Source organism: Belonocnema kinseyi, chromosome 1, assembly GCF_010883055.1.
Source record: "Belonocnema kinseyi isolate 2016_QV_RU_SX_M_011 chromosome 1, B_treatae_v1, whole genome shotgun sequence".
NCBI classification, from domain to species: domain Eukaryota; kingdom Metazoa; phylum Arthropoda; class Insecta; order Hymenoptera; family Cynipidae; genus Belonocnema; species Belonocnema kinseyi.
In genome coordinates, this window is record NC_046657.1 from 145,262,975 (window position 1) to 145,289,571 (window position 26,597).

Consider the following 26,597-nt stretch of genomic DNA (forward strand, 5'->3'; position numbering starts at 1 on the left):
TACTATCCTTACTAATGTAACCTTCATAGGAGGACTAACGGCGACTTGTTGCCGTACAAAACTGGTTAGTTACTGTTACCATCGAAGTAGTTGTTGTAGCTTCTACCAACTCTACTAATGAGGAGCTTCTTGTCGCAACTAACCATTTTTTTCAGTGTAGATGTAACAAAGAATTTCGAGGTTTCAACAGGCAGTTTTTGCGAAGAATCATAATTAAGGTGCTTCCTTAGGATTGATTTTTAGTCCATGTGTCACAAATGACAACTTTTCTTCTACAATTGTGAATTTTTTGGTGTCATATTTTAACTAAAAATCGGAATTCCTAAATACAATCTCTCAAAAAGAGATTTTTCGAAAAATGGTCTTGTTATTGCTTTTTCCATTAATATAAAATATGATACATTTTATGCTCCTGGGAAGGAGCATAATAATAAGGTATTATTAATAATTGAGAACGTGACAAATGTTGTCACTGCGGTTAGATACTTTGTGCAAGTTCACGGAAGCTACGCCTTCATCCAGGAACATGATAGAAGGTCAGCGAGTAATTAATTCTGGCATGATAATCGTGTACGGTATCAGTGCAAAAACGGGTGAAAGCACTAATTTATATTCTTTATGCCTTCAAACTAGTGCCTAAACAAAAGATCCACATACGATAACTGGTAGATTAAAAATTAGGAATAACTGTAATAATGACTCGGATGTAGAATTTTCCGTGTCTATTGACAAAATGATATGCTCGTGCAAAACCGGTACCAGTCAATCGTATAAAGAGACAGTAGCTGTCCTGCTGTACTGTAACAGGTGAGTCATTTTTGGTCATTAAAAATAAGAACAATCGGGGAAAGCGAGAAAACTATTTCTTACATATATTTTTTCGTTTTCAAGGCTTCTTTTAAACTTTGAAAAGCGATCGGGTGTGATTGAAGGAAAGGTTAAATTTCTCTTGGTTCGTTATACTTAACCTCAAAACCAACTGGTAAAAGGAAGCTGTTTCTGCTATTTATACTGGAATTTAGGAGTAAATACACGAAATTCTCATTGTTATTACTCAAGCAAAGTGGGGGGAGAGTTAGTTGTCACATCCAACCACCTTTACAAAGATTTTTCGAAAATGTAACCTCTAAAAAATGACACTTTACTGTCGATAAAACTTGTATAAAAACCATAATGTTTCGCTTCCCCCGACTGATTCTTCTTTCTTAGGAACAACTAAAGTTATTAAAATAAAAATTGCAAGTAAAATGATGAAATTCAGAAAAGCCGTGATTCTCAAGTATTATCTTTATTTGTTTCTATTTTTTTTGTAGAAGAGATCGGGAATTAGATCTTTGTGAACAACATCTTAATCACAAGGCTTTATATGCTCACTGTTAAAAATTATGTCAATTTTGCTTTATTAAAAAGCAAAATATCGTCTGACTCATATAAAAACATAGCCAAGTGTATACTCCTGACGGCCATATTTTTTAGTTCGCACAGTGACCACCAGTAGCGCATGCAATTTGAAACTCCTAATATCTCCGATTCTACGACAAATAATTCTGCAAAAAGACAAAACTCTGCAATTATAGAAACTTATAATTTTTCTCTTTTTTTCTTGAATCCTTGTTTTAAATACAACTTCTTGCTTCACAATGAATTTGCTGTTACTCAGGATTGATGAAATATTTTCTTTCAAAGAAGATAGTTACATTTTGAACCAAAGGGATAATACTTTTTCAACAAAATTGCTAAAATGTTAAAACCAAAAAGACAAGTTATCTTTAAAACAATTAAATTGTAAACCTGAAATTATACTACTTTCAAAAGAAATTAATTTTCCACCAACTAGTTAAATTATCAAATTAATAGTTAAACTTTTTACTAAGAAGTTGAATTTCCTACCAAAATAGTTCAATTATCGATCAAAAGTATGATTCTTAATCAAAAAAATTTGTTTGCTATAAAATATTTTAATTTTTTTACTAATTTAATATATTTTCAAGCCAAAAAGAATATGAATTTACTACAAAGAAGAAAAATTTTCAAGAAAACACATGCATTTTTTATAAAAAATATACAATTTTCACAAATAGTGGAATAATTTAAATTTTAGGTAAATCTGTGAATTTTTAAATAAAATGATAAATCTAAATGTATTTATGAATTTATTTATGAAAATACATGAGTTTTCAAAAGTATACGATAAGTTACAGAAAAATAGTTACATTTTATGTTAAATAAGTTTTTAACAACAACAAAAACAAGTATTCAAGGAAGGACTTAAGGTTTCAACCAAATAAATGAATTTTTAACAAAATAATTTAATTTTCTATACAAAAATGAAAAATGTTCATGGAAATACATAAGTTTTTAACACTAAAAGCTAAATTTTTAACCAATGATAGAAATTAGATTTTCTGTTAAATAAATTAATCTTTTATTAGAAAGATAAATCTTTAGCAAATAAACTTACTTTTCTGTAAAGAAGACAAATTTTTAATAACATGGTTGAATTTTCATCTAAATCAAATAAAATTTTAACTTAAGACAGAATAGTTAAATTTGAATTAAAAAAATTGATATTGAAGAAAAATTTACTTACCAAGAAATAGTCCAAGTTTCAACCAAATAGATACAATTTCAACAAAAATGATTGAAATATTAAAAAATTTCGATAATTTCGATAAATTGCTATCAAAATTGATGATTATTGTGTTGAAAAACCATCTATTTAGTCAAAAAATATTTTCTAACTGAACCCTGATTTATTATACCTTTTGTTGAGAATTGAAGTATTTGGTTTAGAAATCACTATTTGGTTAAAAAATCATCATTTTAATTAAATTTTTATTTCTTTTCTTGTAGATTTTTATTTTCTTAAAAATTTGTTTCATTTTTGGTTCAAATTGAATTTTTTTTGTAGAACAAATTCAACTATTTAGTTAAAAGTTAAACTATTCATTAAAAAAATTTTATTAGTTGATAGAAAATTAACTTTTTGGTTGAAATATTTAATTTCATGTTGAAAATTAAACCGTTAGGAACATAATTCGTCTTTCTAGCTTCGAAATTTTAACAATTTTGTTGAACATGTATATATTTTGTTGCACATTTGTATTTTTTGGGATGAATATTAATCTTCTTTAAAAAATGTAACTATTCCATTCTGAGTTAAATATTGATCTTTTTTTTTAGTTGATAACACCGGCACACAAAAAGAAAAGTGGTCTGCACGGCGGACGGTACTAGCATATTTAATGATTATTGGGTCGCTGAATCTGAATCTGGGGTTCAAATAATCCACTTGGCTCATATTATTTCGAAAAACGCAAAAATGGACGTACAAATGACGAAAGCGTCTATTTTTGTGATTTTGAAAAGAATATGGGTCAACTGCGTTATTTGGGCCTCGGATTCGGATGCAGCGGCCCCAAAAATATATAAATCTGCTGATACAGACCACTGATCACAAAAACAGTTTTTTTGCAGAAATATACATAAAATATCGCTGTCTTTGTCGATTACACGTCTATTTTTAGGTCTTTCAAAAAATATGAGCTAAATGGGTTATTTAGATACCGGATTCGGATTAAGTGACCACAAGAAAAAAATGGATATGCTGATTAAGGCTACTTGGAATGAATATATATTTTTTGTGTGCAAAAATACAGAAAAAACATCGCTGTATTCTTCTATTATACGTCTATTTTTGCGTTTTTCGAAAAAGTATGAGCTAACTGGTTTATTTGGAGCCCGGATTTAAATTCAGCGACAGACTTGGATATAACGTAAATTTTGCGACTGAGCGTAACATTGAATCCAGAGATTTTGAACTATTTTCTTTCTCTCCTGCTTTTTCTCTTTATTGTTTCTCGCTCTGTTTTGTGACGCCTCAGTGAACACCGCGTATCCCCCCGCAACTCCTCTCACCAAAACCCACCACGTTGCATCAATTCTCGAAAATATTAAATGGAGGATCACTAAATCTAGGTCTGACTGTATCTTGTTTGAAACAAAATAGTTCACCAATCATGAGACGAAAAAAATTCATTGTGAAGCAAGCAGTTTTCTTTAAAATAAAGAATCAAGAAAAAAGAGAGAAAAATGATGAATGTCTATGATTGCAGAGTTTTCGGTTAAAAATTATGGAAAAGGAATTGCTGAAGAAAAGGCTGCGGATTGCATACCCTTAAAGTGTAATCTTGAAAATAAAATAACTTGCAATTCCGCACTTTTTTCATTCAACAATTTCCTGGGTTTCCAATATCACCGACCATCATGGGTACACTTGGGGTGGCGGCCTGCTCCTTCCCAGGCGCATGAGATGCATCCTATTTTCAATTAATTGAAAAAAGCATCAACAAAAACTTTTTTCCAAAGACCCGTGTTAAGAGATTCATTTAGCCATTTATATTATGTAGTTAAAATATGACTCCAAAAATTTATAATTGAAGAAAAGTTGCCAATTTGTACATGGATTCAAAATGAAGCCTGAGGGCTCGCCTTAAGACTAATAGATAGAGAACTTCTGTGCAAAATTACAATTTGGACTGTTGTACGGAAATTTCCTTAAAGAATTATAATTTTTATTTTAGAAAAGGGCATTTCCGCAAAGAATTATAATTGAAACTTAAAGTCCCGGAATTCCCACAAAGAGTTACTATTTGGCTGAAAGAACATTTTTGATATGTAATTGGAATTTTGGGAAATAATTTTAAATTATTCAGAAGAAGGGAACGAAAACAAAATCTGTGTTCAAATTCAGAATTGTAATTCTTTTACCAAAGTAGCGGTTCCAAATGAGAATTAACGTAAAAAATTAAAGATTGATCACGACCCGGAGAATTCCAGGATTATAATTATCGTAAGTATTTTAGTAGGTTTCACGATCTTTATTAAAATACAAGAGAGAGAGAGAGTAAACTTAACAAAATGTCTTAGTTCCGGCCCACCTTATGAACAAGTTTAATTTTTATAATTTAAAGAACAATTTGATTTCAAAGTTTTATACATCTGAACTAAATTTCTAAACAAAATGTTTGGAAAAATGTAAACCGAAAATACATTAATAGAGATTTAAAAAATTGGTAATTTTTCAAATGATTAAAAACGTCGAATACAAAGATCCATGAATGATGGATCGATGAGAAGGTTTTTTGATTCACAAGAATCAAGTTTAAATATTCTAAAGTATAAAAAGAGGCATCAATCTATCAACATATTTAATTTAATAAAAAACAGGTTTGTACCTGGAAAATACCAATACACCAAACTCCCGCTATCAGGCAAGTGTCGGGGGGTGCCTTCAAATGGCCTTGAACTGATTGGGAGGGGAGGTAAAGAGTGAGGGCCGCGTGACACGTTTCCAATTGGAATATATATATATATATATATATATATATATATATATAGTGTCGCAACTGCTCTTGCCCTACTCCCCTAAGAAACTGCGTGAGCCAGTAGTTCTGGAAAGATTGAAGACGGAGTTACTGAAAGCGAGAGTTTGGTGTATAGAGAATTCAAATTTGGAAAATGCTTTAAAAATATCTCGAATGTCAAAATCTAGGATGTAGTAAGCTTTATAGATGTAGAAACTTTAGAAGATCAATAACATAATTGCCAATAGAGAAATTTTTTTTGAAATCTGGAACATGGAGATCCGAAACTAAGTATAAAAAACAGTTACTTAATAAATATCAAAACTTAATCAATCTAATAACTTCAAGATTTTAGAAAAATGTTTTAAACTTTTTAAAATTTTTTAAAAGTTTAATAAATATTTAGTTTTTGTTAATGCTGACAAAGATAACATATTAAATGCCGTTAACGTTAAAATGATTACTGAAAATTAAAAGCCATGCTTATTTAAACTAAACTATAAAAATTTATATTTCTTTTTAAAGCTGGAAATTAATTTACTTTCTTTCATTATAAGACATTTATGAAAATTAATTATGCTATAAAAACTATCTATTATTACAAAATATGTCCAAAATAACTAACTCTTTCTATTATAAAAAATAGGAATTATTGAATAAAAAAACATTAATAAAGTTGTAGAATAAAAAACTGTATTTGTAAACCATAATTTTAAAAATACAGTTTTTGAATTGTTTTATTGCAAATTTGATGAATTCTTTTGTTAATATTATTAAAAATTTATTTTACTTTAAGTTTTGCTTTAAAAAACAGCGTAGTTGCATATTTTACTCATCATCCCTCGTTTAAATAAAAAATTTTTCATAGTTCAACACTTATTTATTGATTATTTTTAAAGCTGAAAAAGAAGATTGCGATCTGAAAAAAATTGTAACGAATTCAACATTTTTTTAAATTTTTTATTACAACTTCTATTAATTTTATTGAAATCAATTGAAAATTCATGTCATGAATAATTTGCGTTAAAAATATTTAATTGAATATTTTTGACAAAGTTTCACTCTATATATCTCGCTGACAATTTAAATTTTTATTATAGTGCAACACTTGTCATTTTTTTTTCAAACCGAGCAAAAAAGATTGCGATCTTCAAACACAATTTGAATGAATTTAAACTGTTTTCAAATTTGATAATAACAACTTTAATACATTATTTTATTTAGATTATTGATAATTAATGTTACCATTAATTTGCTTTTAAAAATAGTTTTTAATTTCATCTTTTACTTATTATCGCTCGTTTGAATTAAAAATTATTTCATAGTGCACAACTAAATTGTTAATCATTTGCAAAGTCAACAAAAATATTTCAATCTTGAAAAACAATTTTACGGAATTTAATTTTTTCACAATATTTGTATAACCACTTTAATGAATTATTTGATCATTAAAAAATATTGCTATCCTTAAAAAGAATTGGAATCAATTAAAATTGTTTTCAAATTTTTCAACCACAGGCTTAATAAATTATTGAAATAATATGAATTGAAAATTCATTTCAAAAATAATTCCCGTTAAAAAAAATCGATAACATTTTGACCTTCGATATCTCGCGGAAAATAAAAATTTGTCTTATAGTGTAACACTTTTTTCATTTATTTTCAAATTGAACAAAAATATCTTTAAAAACAAATGTAGTGAATTTAAATTGTTTTCCAATTTTTTAATACAATGTTCAGTATATTATTTTAATAATATTATTGAAAAATTATGTTACCAATAATTTTCATTTAAAAAGACAGTTTAATTTCATATTTTACTCATCATCTATCATTTAAATCAAAAAATTGTTATGGTGCAAAGGTTATTTGTTAATTATTTGCAAAGTAAACAAAAAAGATGGCGACCTCTAAAAACAATTGTAACGAATTAAATTTTTTCACAATTTTTCATAACAACTTTAATAAATTATTTAATAAATATTATTAAAAGATCATCTTACCAATAATTTTCTTTAAAAAAATCGTTCAATTGGATATTTTTAGTTATTATTTCTATGAAACTTTTCTTACAGTGCAATTATTTTTTTCAATTATTTTCAGAGGGAACAAAAAATATTTCTATCCTTAAAAAGAATTGTGTTCAATTAACATTTTTTTAAAATTTTTTGACTATAACTTTAACACATTTGATTAATATCAATTAAAAATTCATGCTACCAATAACTGGCTATTAAAAAAACAGTTTAATTGCAATTTTCCTTATTATCTCTCTTTTAAAATAATTTTTTATAGCGTAAGGCTTATTTTTAATGTGAAAAAAAAGATTGCAATCTTTAAAAACATGTGTGTCGAATTAAAAAGATTTTCCATTTTTTAATAGCAACTTAAATAAATATTCCATTGATATTATGGAAAATTTATCTTACTAATAATTTGTGTTAAAAAAATATTTCAATTCCATACTTTTACTAATCTCGTTCAAATAAAAAAATTTTCTACTTCAGAATTATTTTAATCGTGTCTAGAATTTAAAAGTTTAATGTTTGACGGTTTTATGCATTTCAGAATTTTTGATTCGCGCATGTTGAGCACTGATACCAATTTTAAACTAAATTGTCTAAACATTCTAAAAATTCAATATAAATAATAAAATTTGCATACTCGTTGAAAATAAGCAAACAAGTATCTGCACACATGTTATCTGTTTGTTTTTGGAGCATTTTTAGACATTTCTAGCGGAGAAAGAAACACTTTCATCATGGATAAAGTAGAGATCACGTGACCTATATTTCCTGTATTCTAAAGTGTAAAATCGATATATCATTGCGTTTGGATATGTTGAATAATAACAAAAATTTATATCCGAGTTTGGTCACGTGATCTCTACTTTATCGACGTTGAAAGTTTCTTTGTTTCTCCGCTAGAAATAGCTAAAAATGCTCCAAAAATAATGAAAACCCTACCGAAAGAAATCTTTGAGTTTTCTTTAGCGAAATAGCTTGGCCCATTTGAGTCTATAAACAAAGTCGATTTGAAACGAAATAGTCTCGGAGATAGTTTGAGAGATTTGGGTCCTTTTCAAGATCCTTTTAGTGGTCGTTTTAAGAGTAGTGCGACGGTAATATAATATACTGATATACAATTTTCTAGTTGAATTTTAAAATGTTGTCTTTTTGGCGTATCTCATTCCATTTACGAGAAACGTTCTAATAATTCCAATTTTAAGCATTAAAAAGAAAGTTAGATATCTGAAGTCATCGAAACCCATAGATTCCGAATTATTATGTGTTAGGCTGTTAACTACGAAATTAAAAAAATCTACTTCTAAATTTTAATCCGAAAACTTAACAAAGGACCCTTGAGTGTCGGCTACTCTATTGAGATAGCCTCTCTGCTCGTTATTTATGATCGTATTCTTATTTCAGTTTCGGAAAGGATTTGAGATTCTTTGACCTAAAGAATTTTTAGTATATACTCAAACATTCTTTTCGGTAGGGAAGTCACCTGGGTGCAGGTACTTGTTTCTTGTTTTGCAATGAATATGCAAATTTTATCGTTTATATTAATTTTTAGAATGTTTAGACGATTTAGTAAAAAATTTGTGTCAGTGCCCAACATACGCGAATCAAAAAATCTCAAATGCATCAAACCAAACATTACCTGCAAAGTGCTACAACTCAAGTGGCAATATCCTACTTTATCAATTTATAGATTAACTTTCTTTGAAATTATTAACATATTTATGTGTACAAACGTTCTTTAGTTATTTTTTTATTTATTCTCAAAAATTCTCAATACGATATCTCATTCCGTGTGTACGTAGTGAGCAACAAGAAAATTAAAATCATTTTACACATTTATTTTATACTCGTATAATTTTTTTCGAAATTATTACTCAAAGTGAAGATACAAACTCAATTTATTTTCTCCTTTCCTATATTACAATTTTTGAGAGCCTTTTGATATGGTGAACACCAAAAAAAAGTTTCATAATCGAGAACTGGTTTGGTCGCGTGGTCACCGTAGAACATGCCCTTAATGCAGATCGTAATACCTACAAAAATACTTACTCATATTTAAATTGACGGTCGCAGAAAGAAATAATTTTGATGTATTTTTTTGTTAATTTTAGATAGCCCATGTAATTCGTGAAATACGACACTTCCAGCAAACTCCGTACAAGATAGAGTTAATCTCGAAAGTGACAAATTACCTTCTAGATCCATCTCTTCTTCTTGATGATGATGAAATGTATCGTATTTCTCTTGAAATTGAACCGAGGACCTCGAGATTGAGTAACGCAGGATCAATTGGCATTCCTTTGTCGCAGTGAGTAGCAGTACTAGCGGTTAACGAAACTCCTCATCGAAAAGAGATAGTTAATTCTTTGACAATTGTTCTTTGACAATTATCTATGTTCTTAGCTGTTAAAGAGTCTACTACCTCGATAAATATTTTCTTCGTAATCGTACGTATTGTCAAATTCAAGTTCCTTTATTATAATTATGGGGTATACCGTCGTAAAAGCTGTTGAAAATAATGGTGTCTACCTGCCCGGAAAATATGAAAAAAAACTGAAAATTTTCATTATCGGAAAAAAACATGATCATTTTCCCTTCAATTTTGGAACATCTTAATATAATTACAATTCTGTCATTATACAGTGAATTTCATAAAATAATTATAATTCTAAGTTGAGCCTGCCTCAGAAACGATTCACTTCTTATGAAAATTCCAAAAAATGGGTCTATTCGTAGACAGCTTCAAAAGAAGATTCATCTTGCTGATTTTATGATAAGGCCAGGGAATATCCGTTAAGAATGATTATTTTCCTTTTCGAACAGGAAATGTTAGCGAACAATTATAATTGGACATAGAACATGGAAATCTATTAAGAAATTAGAATCGTACTTGCAACAGTTAATTTCCGTAAATAAATTATCATACCATATCCGGTACCCTAGAACTTTGGGGCAGGAACATATTTAGTAAGTTTTATAATTTTGACTGTGGAACACAAAATTTTATAAATAGTTATAATTGGAATTTGGGACACGAAATTTCGGTAGCGAATTATGACTTCAAATCTAGAACAGAGAATTCCGTTAATAATTATTATTGGAACTTGGACGAGAGAATTTCCGTAATGAATTATAATTTAGATTTTGAAAAAGGGATTTTTCATAAAGCAATGGAATTTTGACTCTAGAATAGACAATTTCGTAAAAAAATTATATTCCGAACTTGCAAAAGAGAATTTCCTTGAAGAATTATAATTTAGACTTTGAGACCGGGAATTTCTCCAAAGAGTGATAATTTTTATTTTCAAACAGGAAATTTGTATAACAAATTAAAATCTGACTTAGAATATGAATTTTTTTATATGAAACTGAAAATCAAACTTTAGAGCTGGTAATTTTCAAATAGAATGGACATTTTCAAACAATAATGTTAATTTTAATATAAAAATGGAAATTCAGAAAAAGAATCTCTGTTTCGAGTTCAGTAAAGTTAAAGTTGTAGTAAATAATTATAATTTAGACTTTAGGTTTGACCAGAGAATTTTGAACACGAGCAGGGAATTTGATAAAATAATTTCAATTCTGATCTAGAATAAGAATTATATTAGGAGCGAGCATTAAATTTGAGAAATTTCTAATAGATAGCGTTACTTCTACTATATCGCATCGAAACATATCGTTACTATATGCATATCGGAACTCCATAATGTGGCCTTAGTTTTCATTAGGCTTTGTTTCACCGAACTTTAAACGGCATAGTTTTTGTAACATTAAAGATATCGGCTTGCGTACCAACAAAGCAACATTTACGGGAAGTTTTACTTTTATTTCTCAATTTGAAGAAAAGTGTTGTTGAAAGTCCTCGATCGTCATCGATTGCACCGTCTGATTACCACCTCTTCCGATCCGTGACTAATGATCTGATTGAGAAACGGTTTACTTCTTTTATCTTTTCTCTTATCTTCTCTCATCAAGATGTCAAAAAATCGGTCAATTCGTAGATATCTTCAAAAGAAGAGTCGTTTAGCTGATTTTGAGAGTAGGACAGGGAATTTCCGTTACAATTTTTTTTGTCTTTTTTGAACAGGAAATTTTCGGGAAGAATTATAATCTGACATAGAGCAGGGATTTGTCGTAAAGAAATTATCATATCTCATCCAGTAACGAAAAATTTTGGGAGACACAATTTTCATAAGTATTATAGTTTTGACTGTTGAATTATTACTTTTACTTTGGAATAGATCATTTTGTAAATCATTATTACTGGAACTTGAAAGGAAGAATGCGCGTAAAGAATTATAATTTAGATTCAGGAAAAGGGATTTTTTAACAAGAATTAGAATGTTGACTCCGAAACAGACAATTTCTTAAGTAATTATAAATCGACCTTGGAAGAGGCAATTTCCGTAATGAATCATAATTTTTCTTTTTGAGTAGAACATTTTCGGAGAGGATTATAATTTCACTTGGAACAGTGAAATTCAGTAGAGAATTATTATTTAGACTTTGTGAAGGGGAATTCTCAGAAAGAATTATAACTTTGACCCTCGAATAGACAATTTCGTAAATAATTATTATTGGAACTTGAAAGAGCGTACTTCCATAAATAAATATGATTTAGATTCAGGGACAGAGATTTCTTTATAAGGAATTAGAATTTTTACTCTAGAATAAACAACTTCTTGAATAATTATAATTCTCACTTGGAAAAAGGAATTTCCGTAAAGAATTATAATATGGACATTAAGATACTGCATTCCCGTAACGAATGATAATTTAGACTTTGAGACAGGGAGTTTTCCCAAAGAATTATGATTTTAATTTTAAACAGGACATTTTTGTGATGAATTATAATCGGACTTGGAACATAGCATTTTTTATATGAAACTGAAAATCAAACTTCGGAACTGGTAATTTTCAAATAGAATGGAAGATTAAAAAACATAATTTTAATTCTGATTGAAAAATGAAAATCCACAAAAAAATCCCTGTTCCAAGATCAGTAAAGTTAAAGGTACAGTAAATAATTAAAATTTCGACTTTGAATAGAGAATTTTCAACATGGATCGGAATTTTATAAAATAATGTTATTTCTGACCCAGAAAAAGAATTATATTGGGAGCGTGCATTAAATTTAAAGGACTTCTGTGCGATGGTGCTACTTTTCTTAGTTTTCATTAGGCTTCGTTGTACCGAACTGTAAACAGCATAATTTTTGTAGTATTGAAGATATCGGCTTGCGTACCAACAAAGCAACATTTACAGGAAGTTTTACTTTTCTTCTTCACTTTGAAAAAAAGTGTTGCTGAAAGTCATCAATTGTCATCGATTGCGCCGTCTGATTACTACCTCTTCCGATCCATGACTCATGGTCTGCCTGAGTAACGATTCAATTTTCATGAAGATCCTAAAAAATGAGTCAATTCATAGATAGTTTCAAAAGAAGAGTCGTCTTGCTAATTTTGAGACTAGGGTAGGGAATTTCCATTGAAAATGATTTTTTTTTCTTTTTAGAACAGGAAATTTTTAGAAAGAAGTATAATGTGAGTTGGAACAGGGAATTCTGGCAAAGAATTAGAGTCTGACTCGGAACCAGGAATTTCCATAAAGAAATGATCACAGCACATCCTGTACCAAAGAACTTTGGGACAGGGAATTTTCAAAAAGTATCATGATTTTCACTGTGAAACAGATAATTTCTTAAATTGTTATAGTTGTAACTTGGAAAAGAGAATTTCTTTAAAAAATTATATTTTAGACCGTACGTTAGTGCATTTCTGCAAGAAATCATAATTTAGACTTTGAGACAGGGAGTTTTCTCGAAGATTTATAATTTTTATTTTCGTGCAGAAAATTGATGTAAACAATTATAATCTGACTTGGAACATGGATTTTTCTTATGAAACTGAAAATTAAAGTTTGAAACTGGTAATTCTGACATATAATAAAGTTTGCACAGAAAATGTTTAACATGGATCAGGAAATTAAGAAAATATTTCTAATTCTGATCTAGAAGAAGAATTATATAGGGAGCGTGCAATAAATTTTAGGGATTTCTATGCGATGACGTTACTTGTACTATATCGCATCGAGACATCGTTACTATATGCATTTCTAAGCCCCATCATGTGGCCTTAGTTTCCATTAGGTTTCGTCGTACTGAACTGTAAACAGATAGTTTTTGTAGCATTACATATGTCCGCTTGCGTGCCATCAAAGCGGCATTTTGGCGAAGCTCGGCTTTTCTTTTTTAATTCGAAAAGTAGTATTGCTTAGAGTCTTCGATTGTCATAGATTGCATTAACACCTCTTCGGGTCCATGACTCATGTTCTACCTGCGGAACGATTCACTTCTCACGATGATGCCAAAAAATGGGTTGGTTCGTGGATACCTTTAAAACACAAGCAGTTTTTTTGACGAGATATCAGTATGCTGCCAGAAAAATAGGAGAAAGTAGTGGTTAGTGATGAAAAATACTTTGAATGATCAACTCGTAAACACTATTTTTAAATAAACTAGCTATTTTACAAAAAAATTCCTCAAAATTATTGCACGCTTCTAATAATTTTATTTCCAAAATTTCCTGTTCTACAGCAGAAATCTTCTTAATATTTTTAGATAATAATATATGTCTGAAAGCTCTTAAAATCACTGGAGTCAAGAAAAATTAACAATTTATCGTGAATTAAAAATCATCCGTGAGATAGACACCCAGAAAATGGTTGCCAGAATTTTAAATCACATTCGTGTCAATTTTATGCAATTTATATCACTATTAAATTTATAATAACTTAAATTGAAAAATCTCATTTATTGGGTATATGAATTTTCAAAATTCTTCACATTCAAATTTTTATGTAGTGAAAATAATAAAGATAGCAGCTCGGCGAAACGAGCTTTATACACTTTAATTTATTGCGTTAAAACCTGCGATTGCGTTAGTCAAACAGTGGAAAACTGTACAAATGTACACACTGCTTGACTTCATAGCGATGCGAGCAGAGATTGCAGAAGTAAAGCGGTGCTTATAGATATGCTTCATTAAGATAAAAAAAAATTAAATGAGATTAAAATCACAATAAAAATCCTATTTAACGTCCAATAATTAAAATTAATGTTCAGAATTCCTGAAAATAAAAACAAGAATCGAACCACCATAATATTTTCCTATTGAAATTTGAAAGAAGGTAACAATTTTTTTCAAAAAAGAATGGAAAAAATTTTATTTTTTGGACAGGAACAGCAATAAAACCACGATGCCCTCTTCTAGGCACCCGAGAATGAAATAGATTTGACGGGATTTGATTCTCGGGTGTTAGAAAAAGAGCATCGTGGTTTTGTTGCGTTTCTGCCTGCACCGGTATTTGTTATTTTTTTCTTTTTTTTTAACTGTTTATTTTGCCTTGATAAGGGTGATGTATGTGTACCGAAACATTGGTCATTATTTCTTAAAAATGTTTTATTTTGATTCGATAATAATAAAATTAAGAACGACGAAAGAAATAAAAAAAGAAAATGAAGGGGGTATGGTTGATTGCTTTCTCATTGTTCTTTTCCCTTTGTTATGTTGTACAAAAAATTTTTTTTTTTATTTTCAGTCTTAGGATAAAATTTTCATCTTTTTCAAATTTCAATAGGAACATTTGACGGAACTTGTCTAAATTTGGTCGTTCGATTCTTGATTTTATTTTCAGGAACTTTGCACATCAGATATGCTGCATCCCACTTAAAAGCTAATTCGTGGCCCAAGCTAGGGGCGGATATGATAATACAGCTGGGCGCTAGCTTGACATAAATCGCTAATTAGTTTAAGCATACCGTCGAAATAATGGGTAGAATTCCCGAAATAATCCTTCTTGCAATCTTTTTAATTGCAAAACTTTGTTAAGATGTTCCATTTGACATATCAAAAATGCTAGAACAAATCAATTGCCAAACCAATTATATATCCTTTTTTTTAAACGGTTCCAAAAGTAACTTTCCTTAACTTTTTGGCCTTTTTTAGTATTTTCTTGGCAAGCAAGTGATTCTAAATGATTGAAATGTGTGACTTGTTTTTTCTTTAAATAAACAAATATTTTTTATCAATAATTGCTTATAATAAAATCTTATATTAGCCACTTTTGAATACCTTTTGATTACTTTTGTTGCAACAAATTACAAATGGGATAATTATCTTTCATCAATAAACAAATAATTTTCAAATAATTGTTTATAACAATAACTTGTAATAACCACTTTTGAGTACTTTTTAGGTACTTTTCTAGCAAAATCATAATTATAACTACTATTTTCTTTCACCTGTAGAACACTTTCCCGTGCAGTAATTAGGCGCAAAGGCACACAGTGTTTTTTGAAACATAGTAATTTGTCGCTGCAACCGTTATGAAGAAAAAAAAACGATTTGGCAATCGACCTGTTCTAGCAATTTTTATGTGTCAAAGGGGAGATCTTATTAAAACTCTCTGATTAAAAATATTGCATGTAGAATTTTTTCAGGAACCAAACTACTAGAGGCTCGGAATAAATTCACACCTGGGTCATGAATGCCAGTCCCAGGTCTCGTTTGACATTCCATGCCAACGTCGAGCTAGCGCGCCAGGCTAGGCAACCATTTCTGACTCAGATTTTCAGAAACTTCATAATAAAGCAATGAACTATATAGCATATTTACTTGAAAACTGCATTCTTGGTGCTCAAAAAAGTAGGTGTACCCCTGACGACTGAAACATAATATATCTCTGTACTCGCATTTATACACTGAAGGTTGCTCTAGAATAACGCGCGGTTGTATTTCTCCTTATTTCATACTATAAAATAAAAATTATTCTATTTATATCAAATTCGTACTACGTGCGTCTGAAAGTAAAACAATTTCTCGTTTTTCTAAAGTATGCCTTTATCTCTGTCTGTGATTCTACTGCATGCGCGGCATCTGCGAATAATTTTATGCGCATATTATTGTAAAGTGCAAAGAAGAACTTCTAGTACATTAACTAATTACACAAATCCATACACGTATATGAACGTTTGTAAATTTTACTTGCTTGGATATACGCAGAAAATGCACATTGCTATTAATATGACAATGTAAAGCGAATGACCATGTCTTTTCTATTATAATACTATGAAAATGGCCAAAATGTATCCTAATTATTAGAGCTCAATGAACAGTATTATTTATTTGCATTATATGCGAGAGGATATTTTTTAAGTTTACATAGTAGGCTTACTTTTTTCTTTGTGTGTTAAATTCGAAGCGAGGGGTACATACCGGATGATCAATAAAAAAACAATTATTTTTTAAAATTTGGCTTATATTGGCATCTTTACCAATATTTAGTCATCAACTAAATCGCATCCTTCTACATGCTAAGTATACCCCCACCATTGTTACCCCTTACTTGCCTTTACAAAGCGGTTATCGCCGAATCGCATCCGTTTACCTGCTAAGTATAACCCCACCATTTCTACCTCTTACTTTCCTTCACGAAGTAGTCAATACCGGACACGCATTCGTCTACCTGCTGAGTATACCCTAACCATTGCTACCCCTCACTTGCCTTTCAAAGCTGTAATCGCCCGATTCGCATCCTTTATCTGCTAAGTATACCCCCACCATTGCTATACCGCATTTGCCTTCACGAAGCATATTTCGCGTCGGATTAGAGGCGGGAATACCTGATATTTTGAAATTAGTATCCACTGTACAGTTGGACTCAAAAATTTCAACCCCCAAATTCACGAGCGCTCCATAGATACGAGCATTGCAAATCCGAGGGAGCCAGCGGAATTTTTTCTCCCCTACTCCTGTCCTCTTCCAGTGATGCTAATGGACCGCGAATTTTTCATGGCACGTGTAACAAAAATCGGCGGTCTATTTGAAATCAGTAAACAATATGAAAAATATTTAAGACAAATTTTCACTTTTACGAAATAAATTAAATTGAATCTAAGAAATAGCTCATTTCTTTAAATAATTTATTAATAATGCCATGTTACAAGCTTATACTGTCTATACTTAAAGAGGCCCGCGCTGTTAGGTACATGCGCAGTTTAAAAAGTTGCGTTCTTGAGAGGCAGGCGCGCGCTGCCTGGAATTCGAGGTGCGCGAGCGCGCAGAAGGCCTGTATGCGTTCTTACGCATGATCGCAGAAATCCAAACGTCGCAGGAGTGGGAGCCGCTTTAGAGCCTTACCTTTGGCGTACCCAATTCCTGAAATTATCGTACTTTTGAAGTCCGAGTGTGCTTGTAATCCCTTTGTAATAGCAATACAATGCAATAGAATGCAATAGCAATGCATTACATCTTCTTTCGATAAAAAGGCAAGTATTTGGTTGAAAATTTAAATATTTAGTTAAAAAGTCATACTTTAAAGTCATAATTTATTTTACTACAAATTTATTTTTTCTTGGACAAAAATCCAGTTATTTGGTAGAGAATTAAACTAATATTCTGTTTAAAATAAATGCATCCGTTTCGTTGAATTAATTCATCTTGTTCGATTAAAAACTCAATTTTTTCGTAGTAGCTTATTGCTTGTGTGAAAGTTCATATTTTGACCATGAAAACTGATCTGAAATATTTTTTGACACAAAATTGAACTATTTTTGATGATTTAAAAATTGATCTCTTTTAATAGATTTATTCACATTGTTGTATTTTTAGGTGAAAATTGTACTACTTGGGTAAAATTCTGACTACATCTTTGAAAGTTTATTAATATGCTGTTTATTTGTTTATAATGTTCACATAAAAGGTGTTTTTGGCTTCAAATTAATTTTTCACTGTAAATGTAACTTTTCTATTTAAAAAAATTTTTTTTAGTTGAAAATTCTCCTTTTTTGTTACTAAAAAATCATTTTCTTGTTTTGAAATTGCATGTAAATTGGGTGAAAATGCATCAATTTCATGGATTATTAATTTTTTCTGTAAAGTCATATTTTTGGTTGAGAATGTTAATTTTTGTAGAGAGCATTCGTCTTTTAGCTTGAAGGTTCAGTAATTTAAAAAATCTTATTATTTCTTCCTTGAGTGAAAATTTTGTTTGATGAAAATTCGGATTTTCGGTTATAAATTTTTTCTTGTATAATTTTCAACTTTTTCGATTTAAATATAAACTATGACACTTTTTTTTTTATTGAAAACGTAACTATTTCGTAGAAAATGTAATTTTTCTGTCATATTTGTATTTTGGTCTTGAAAAATAAATTGAAGTCTTTTCTGAATGAATTCAACCTTATGGTTGAAAAAATGTCTTCTTTTTGGATTGAAAGTTCAATTTCTTCCGGAGTAGCGCATTGCTTTTTTAAAAATTAATATTTTGATCAAGAAAAGTTAACTCGAATATTTTTCATATAAAATTTTAACTATTTCTTTAAAAGTAGTTTTTAAATACAAATTGTTCTTTTTGAAGAGAAATTTAATCACTTTCGGATCAAAATAATACTATTTGGTACATGATTCATAAAATGTTGTGAAAAAATCTACTTCTTTGATTAAAAAAATCGTCCTTTCGGATTGAAAAATCATTTTTTCTCGTAGAAACTTATTTCTTGTTTAAAAATAAATATTTTGATTATAAAAATTGAACTAAAATCTTTTATAAGAGAAAAAACAACTGTTGTTTTGAAAGTATCTTTCTGATCTAAAAAACCATCTGTTTTAGTAGAATTTGATTGAAAGTTTGTTTCTTTTATACAAAATACTTTTTTTTAATTGGATATTCAACTACTTGGTTGAATGTTCAAGTATATTGTAAAAAACTTATTCACGTTGTTCAGTTTTTTATACGGTGTATTAGAAAAGCCTTTTTTGATTTTAAAATAAATTTTTAACGAAAAATTTGAGTCATATTTTTGGTTAAAAAATTCAATTTTTGTAGAGAAAGTTCGTCTATTAGCTTGAAGTTTCAACAGTTTAGATGAACTTTCATTTCTTCCTCGAGTAAAAGATTATTATTTTGTTAAAATTCGTCTTTTTCATTTTAAAATTCCTGTTTTTTGTATAAATTTCATCTTTTCTTATTTAAATATAAACGATGACACTTTCTTGTTGAGAACTCATTTCAAGTTTGAAAATAGAAGTATTTCGTTGAAAAGTCATCTTTATAGAAGAAAAGACATTTTTTTCTTTAAATAAATTAATAAATATGTAGTTACTGCAACATTTATTTGTATGAAAAACTTCAACTTAATTGTTTAATTTAACTCGGGCCTACCCTAATATGAAAATTATAAAATTATTGATTTGTTATTTACTCATTAATTTTCTGTACATTTAAAACTACATTACTGGACGTATAAACCTAAGTTCGAATATTTCGTATAAAGAGAAGATGACCTATATCTTTAGCGAAAGTATCACTTTCAAAACAAAAGACTATCCGGAAAATCCGGAAAAACTAATCAAGATTGTATATGACAATCATATAAATTGTTAAGAGTACATATATAGTTACATCCCGGTATATTTTATTTATTGTTATATTCTCTTCGCAAATTGACTACATCTATATTGAACAAGTTGATAAATTGTGAACAGTGGAAAATTATATTATCGAAAGTATGTGCTAAATACCTCACTTATTGTAAACACACTTAAACTTCAAAGTTACGAGAGGATTGGGGATCGGAAACTCCAAAGACACAAGCGAGAAAGAGGCCTCCGCTCCTGCAACGTTTCGATTTCTGTGTTAATGCGTGAGCGCACACACAGCCATACTACGCGCACGCGCCCGTCAAATTCCCGACAGTGCGCTCTCGCGCATACTCTTAAATAGAGAGGGGTTAAAGGGTAACAAATCTGCTAGCTTTTTTAGAGTCGAGACGCTCGTATCTGTGGAGCGCTTGTATCTTTGGAGTTCGAGGTACGTTGTTTGTGATCTGACAACACTTTAAAATACAAAATATAATGTAAAATTGCAATCGAGGTATTGTACAGTGAAACACAATGTTTGTAAAGTAATTCTTTAAAATTACCATACGAGTATTGTATACTTAAAAGCTTCGCGTGCGTGCAGTTATGGTGCAATGTGGCGCCACCGTCGATTGTAAAATCGATAGTGATAGTAATATGCCGCGCAAAATATTGATAATATTGTTCATGACCTTTCAACGTTTGAAACCACTTAAATCTTGTTGTTTTTTGTGAAGGGCGTTCCTATGTGTGCGTATATGTATGTGTATGTGTGTGTGACGGTAGCTGTGCGCAATCTATTGATATTATTTATACCGCTGCCACCGGTTACACTCACATGGATATAAATCTTAAATATATGTATATTTCTGACCATAGTGTCTTTTCTTTGACATATCTGCGCGCATTAGCGTACATACTATACATACATAAATCCATACTATTGTTCGATGCTAGGTCTGTTAAACATTGTTATAAGTAATTTCTCTCGACATTCTTTGTTGTTATTCTACCTAGTGCGTGTAATAATACATAAAATTAAAATGGTTATCAATTTTTCTTATCAGACTGGGAAATAAATCCTCTTTAGCACCGATGGGATTCGAAAGCATGCCTTCAGATAGCCCGTGCTTCAGAGTTGGCGGGGGGGGGGGGATACTCTTTTGGTTAAACATAACCTACAGCCCACTAGTAGTGACCAATTTGAACAAAAAAAAATTGGAGGAATAGCTTATAAGATTTATAAGACACTTTTTAAGCCTGATTTTTGAAATAGGTTTTCATTCTTGTTATAAATAAAGAAATATGACGAAAGAAATTGTCATTTTTTTCTACTTGACGTTCCCGGTGCTCGGCAGTAAAATAAAAATGGTTGGAATCGTCTAAGTCAAATAGAGTAGCATTAGTTAAATTGTAAAAAATTTTGCAAAAAATATAATGATAAAGAAATTTCATTACATTATTCGGGCATTTGTATGCAAAAAAATTCCTTTTTTTTAATGCCAATCCTTTCAGTTAGGAACTTTTCGACAATTCCAACAACATTCACATCTATTTGATAAATTTCATGGTTTTTTTAAGCATATTTAATAAATAAGTGGATGGATAAGGCAGTTGTCGAAAGAAAATTTTATTTTTTCGATGAAAGCTTTCTCAATTACGAACTTCGTGATAATTTCGGAAAAGATTCATAATTTGTTTATCAATTTTATGACTCTTTAAAACAATTTTAATAAACAAATGCATTATTGGCGCATCTGTCGACAGAAAAAATCTTTTTTTTCGATGTCAGTCTTTTTAATTGCAACTTCATAAAAATTTGTAAATATTTTATGAATTTTGTATATCTTTTATTAGAAAATTTAATAAATAAATGCACTACCTGAAGCTGCCGCCTTATTGAAAGAATCAAAGTAATTAAAAATTTTAACTAAAAGGACTGAGATTTAAGTAAAAGTGTTTCGTCTACCAATTCTCAAATTGGATATGATTATGAAATTTGTTTAAACTATTATAGAGTTTATCAAACACCCAGTGGGCACTAAATTTTAGAACGTAATTGAAACATCCTAAAAACGTTTCTTAGACGTACAAGTCAAAAGACGCCACTTGAACGTTATTATGCATTTGTTTATTTCAATTTTTTTAACGTAAAATAAATAAATAAATTATAAAGTGTTATAGAAATTATCATGAATTTTCTAATTAAACAAGTTGACATTGAAAAAAAAACGAAATTTTCTTTTGACTAATGCCTTATCTAGGAACTTGTTTATTAAATTTGTTTCCAAAAATTATAAAATTCATTAAATAGTTATGCATGCTATTGAAATTGTGTTGAAATTCCAAACTATAAAGAGTGGCATTATCAAAAATGAATTTTTCTACCATCAAAGGCCTGAATATTGCATTTATTTAAAGAAATAACAAGATTATTTAAGAAATAACGCATTTTTTTAAAATTACCATAATTTTCGTAATTAAAAAAAATGGCATCAAGAAAAAAGGATTTTTCTGTCGAAAAGTAGCTAAATGATGCATTTTTAAATTGAATTTGTTTAAAATATTAAGAATAAGAATCTCAACAAGCTTTATCTTTATGTTGTTTTTATCCAAATTTCTTTCAATATAACTTAAAAAAACTTAAATTTTTGATAAATCGTGAAAACATTCATTTAACAAATAATTGTTTACAACAATTTGGTTTGTTAATTATATAATATTGAAATATCTGTAACTGATGTTACTTTATGAAACTTAGGCGATGTTAACAATTTTCATGTTGTTAACAAGCAGCGGGAATGTAAAATGAAAAATGGCTATTTTTTTGTCATATTTGTTTATTTACAAGAAAAATTTAAAACTTTTAATTCAAATTTAAGCCAAAAAAGTCCTTTTTCCACTGTGTGCCGGTCCAGTGATCTTACTTATTAAGACGCTTCCTAGGGCTTGATTTTTAGTCCATATATTACAAATGGCAACTTTTCTTCTACAATTATGAATGGTTTAATGTCATATTTTAACTATATAATCTAAAGGGCGGAATATAGTATAATTCCTCACAGAAGGGTTTTTCGCCGAATGAAATTGTTTTTTTTTAATCGATTGAAAATGTGGTGCATTTTATGCGCCTGGGAAGAAGCAAACCGTCAGCGTGATTGTACCCATGGTGAACCGATGGTGCCGATATTTGGTTCAACATGGATACTCTCACGGTAGCGGTTTGCTTCCTTCCAGGCGCATAAAATGCATTACATTTTCAATTAATTTAAAAAAAAAACACAAGTTCATTTTTCGAAAAAGCCCTCTGGGAAGGATTGTATTGACAATTGTAGGAGAAAAGTTTTCATTTGTAATATATTGACTATCAATCAAGCTCTAGTAAGCGCCTTAAGCTATGGAGAGAACGATGTATTTTTTTCCCAAATGCCTACCGCACAATTTTGACGAAACTGCTCACTTCGGTACTTTTTGATTATCTAATTTTCTTTTCATGAAAATGATTGCATTGAAAGTACCTGAAATAAATTATCATTAATAAATTCATTTTAATTTTTGAGATCATAATTTTTTTTTTAAATTCAAAGTGAAGACGTGGGTTTAAATCTCAGTGTTAGCTAGATAGGATTTTATTTAAATCTTTAAAATAATGTTTTGATACATAAAAAGACAAAAAAATAAGAGTAAATCCACGGGTGGAAATAAAGAGGAAATAATAAAAGAAAATATATAACAAATGGGGAAAAGAGGTGAACGAAATGAGAAAACGAACTAAAATGATAGAGCCCAAATTCGAAAAGGTGAAAGAAGACAAAGGATAGAAGTATATGAGGATAGAGGCTTTAGAGAAACAGATGAAGGTGTAGAAAAAAAGAAGAGTAGGAGTTTAGTAAGGAAAGGGAAGGAGGCAAAGGTAGTACATGAAGAAGAATTAAAATTAAAGCTGCACGTAGTTAAAAGAATCTTTGAGTTAGACAGTTACACTGGAACTTCAAAGTTACGAGAGGCTTAGAAATCATGAACTCCAAAGAAACAAGCGTGACGTTTAGATTTCGGAGGTAATACGTGCGAGCTCACACAGACCTACTTGCGCACGCGCGCGACGAATTTAAGGCAGCGCACTCTCGCGCGTACGAGACTCTTAAATAGAGTGGGGGCTCTGTTCGCTCCTTTGGAGCCGGGATGCTTGTATCTGTGGAGTGCTCGTATTTGTGGAGCGCTCGTATCTTTGTAGTTCGAGTGTACGGAAGTAATTGTAAGAAAAGTTAGTGAAGTGGAAAGAGAGCTCGAAATAAGGGAAAGATGGGATAGGAGGTAGTACATTACGTGCCACGGGGCGAAACCAAGCGAATGTAAACGAGCATGAAGTTGGCTGCACGAGGGGGCATAGCCTGCGAGTACAGCCAGCATGCGAGTTGTTGTTCGCGAGGTTTTAATCCCGTGCTGCATATATTATTTTTCACACAAAACAAACATCGAAAATGGTCGCTTCAGAAGCATCTGAAGCGTTGCGAAAATAGCATACCGCCATTTTATTACAAACCCTAGGGTTGCTAATAAGAGGCTTGGAAACTCCGTTTTATAAGGTAGTTTCGTACACGTTCACCTGCTCACCGACAATTTCGCAACGCTTCGCAAGCTACTGAAGTGGCCATTTTGGAGTTTCGTATTTTTAAAATAAACTTTGCAACCGCTAGTCTAAAAGACATAAAACGCATCTTATCAGTGAAAATGAATTCCGTGTAGCCACGGAATAAAGGAAACAACGGAAGACTCTCAGGGTTCGGTATTCAAAAGTATTTACACAAGTTGTATGGTATAGATAAACTGAAAGGAAAGAAAGAATAGAAGAAAGAGACCTCGATTAAAGTAAGGAAAATAGAGCACAGAGTAAGGAAAAACATATAAAACGAAAAAAATATATAAAAGAAGTACAGGAAAGAGCAGCAAAGATTATGGTGGTATTTTGGAATATAGAAGGAATAAGGAAAAAGGATAGTGTTTTTGAATTACATTAAAAATGTATGATATTGTATTATTAGTAGAAAAATAGATAAAAGAAAAAGTTGACTAGAATGGGCGACAAGAGAAAGAAAAGTAGGGCTTGTGAAGGAATAAAAACGACAGGCAGGGAGGATATATAGAAGAAAGAGTTAATAAAATATCCTTTGGATGGGGTGCAGAAGTGCAATGTGAAAAAAGGAAGGTGATACAGAATAGTGGCAATTTATAACGCAAAGGGAATAAAAAAACATAAAAAGAAATAGGAAGTTACGGAAAAGAGGAGGAAAAAGAGACTTAGAATAGTTGGGAAGTTGAAAGCAAAATAAAAATAAAATAAGTGTATGGAAACTATAATGAGAGTAAGAACAAGAACCTCATACCTGATAACCAAGGAAAAGAACTGTTAAAGTTGGGAGAAGAAGGGGGTTGATCTTGATTGAATGTAAACAAGAAAGGCGTTCAAGGCGGATTTATTGACACAAGAATTATTTGGGCTGCATTATGTAACAGTATTATTACACGAATAAGGTAGATCAACAAAAAAAAACATCAGTGAAAGTGAATTCTTACTGTTGGGAAAATATTATTGCACCGTTAGTGTGATACGCCTTAAATATATTTTTAGGATATATCTTATTAAATTTCTATCGATAAAATTGTTAAAAATTGACGTTTCGAAGCGTTTCCTATAAACATATATTACAATGTACCTATAATATGTTTTTCCCCGACAATTGTCTCTGTTGTTTTCACTAAACTTACGAAAGATAAAATTCTCCATATTTATATAATAAGCCTTATATTGTTTGTTTAAGAAAAGAAAACAGCGAATTGGTTGTTCAGGTAATCACGTAATCGTAGAAGGATCTGTATTATTTGAAAACTGAAGCTACATAGGTTTTATAACTCACAAAGAATAATGTAAAGAAAGACTCTGAATAGAGAAATGATTATTTTATGATAAATTGTGTAACAATACAAGACTCAAGCAGAAGCACAAACTGCTCTGCCCAGTTACACCTTAATGTATCTACAATTCAAAAACTCGTTACATAAAAGCCAAATAAATTTATTTAGTTACAGTTAATATATTGCGCTGTTAATTCACTTTATTAATTATTGCCCCCAGATTTATTTGTGAAATTAGGAGTTGATTTTTTTGAGAAAATTTAGTAGTTCTTATAGGATGCTCTTATGGACCGTTGCTGTAAAATAAAGAAAATTTAACTATGACTTTTTTTTTAAATAGAACTTTAATAAAGAGAATTTTGAAATGTTAGATTATCTTTAATTTTTTTTCTTATTTGAATTATTTTTATTATTTCAATTATTACTCTCACGTATGGTCCTCTCCTTATTGCTAAGATCTTTAATATCTAGCTTTTACGAGCACGCTTGCTCCTTCTCTTTTACAGCCACACGGATTTTCTCATTCCACCAAGCATCTCCGATCATTCTTTCAACAGCCGTAGTACCACATGCTTCAGATGCACACTTGCAGATGATATCGAGTAGTATTATTCATGCGCCGTTTACATTTTTATTGCCCAATTCCATCGCCCTATGTTCTCTCTGGTAACATCATTTCAACACTGTCGGAAATTGCCGTTTTGACTAGTACAAGAACTATTAAAAATCACTGCGGATTTTGAAACGTAAGTACTTGTTTAAAGAAGGAGCGAGATTAAATATTTTTGTCTAATTATTTGCATACCTTACCTAAAAATAAAAATTACAAAATCTCTGAACAGAAATTGACAAATTATCCAATTTTGTTCTGTTTT

General features: G+C 30.2%; 1 protein-coding gene across 1 annotated transcript in view; it reads left to right on the forward strand.

The window, feature by feature from the left end:
* Positions 1-26,597, forward strand: part of LOC117180416 (ras-specific guanine nucleotide-releasing factor 2-like) — a 132,164-nt gene that overhangs the window by 93,864 nt on the left and 11,703 nt on the right. Inside the window, exon 26 of the mRNA XM_033372918.1 lies at positions 9,502-9,698. Within this exon, the coding sequence (XP_033228809.1) occupies positions 9,502-9,698 (197 nt within the window). The remainder of the gene's footprint in view (positions 1-9,501; positions 9,699-26,597) is intronic.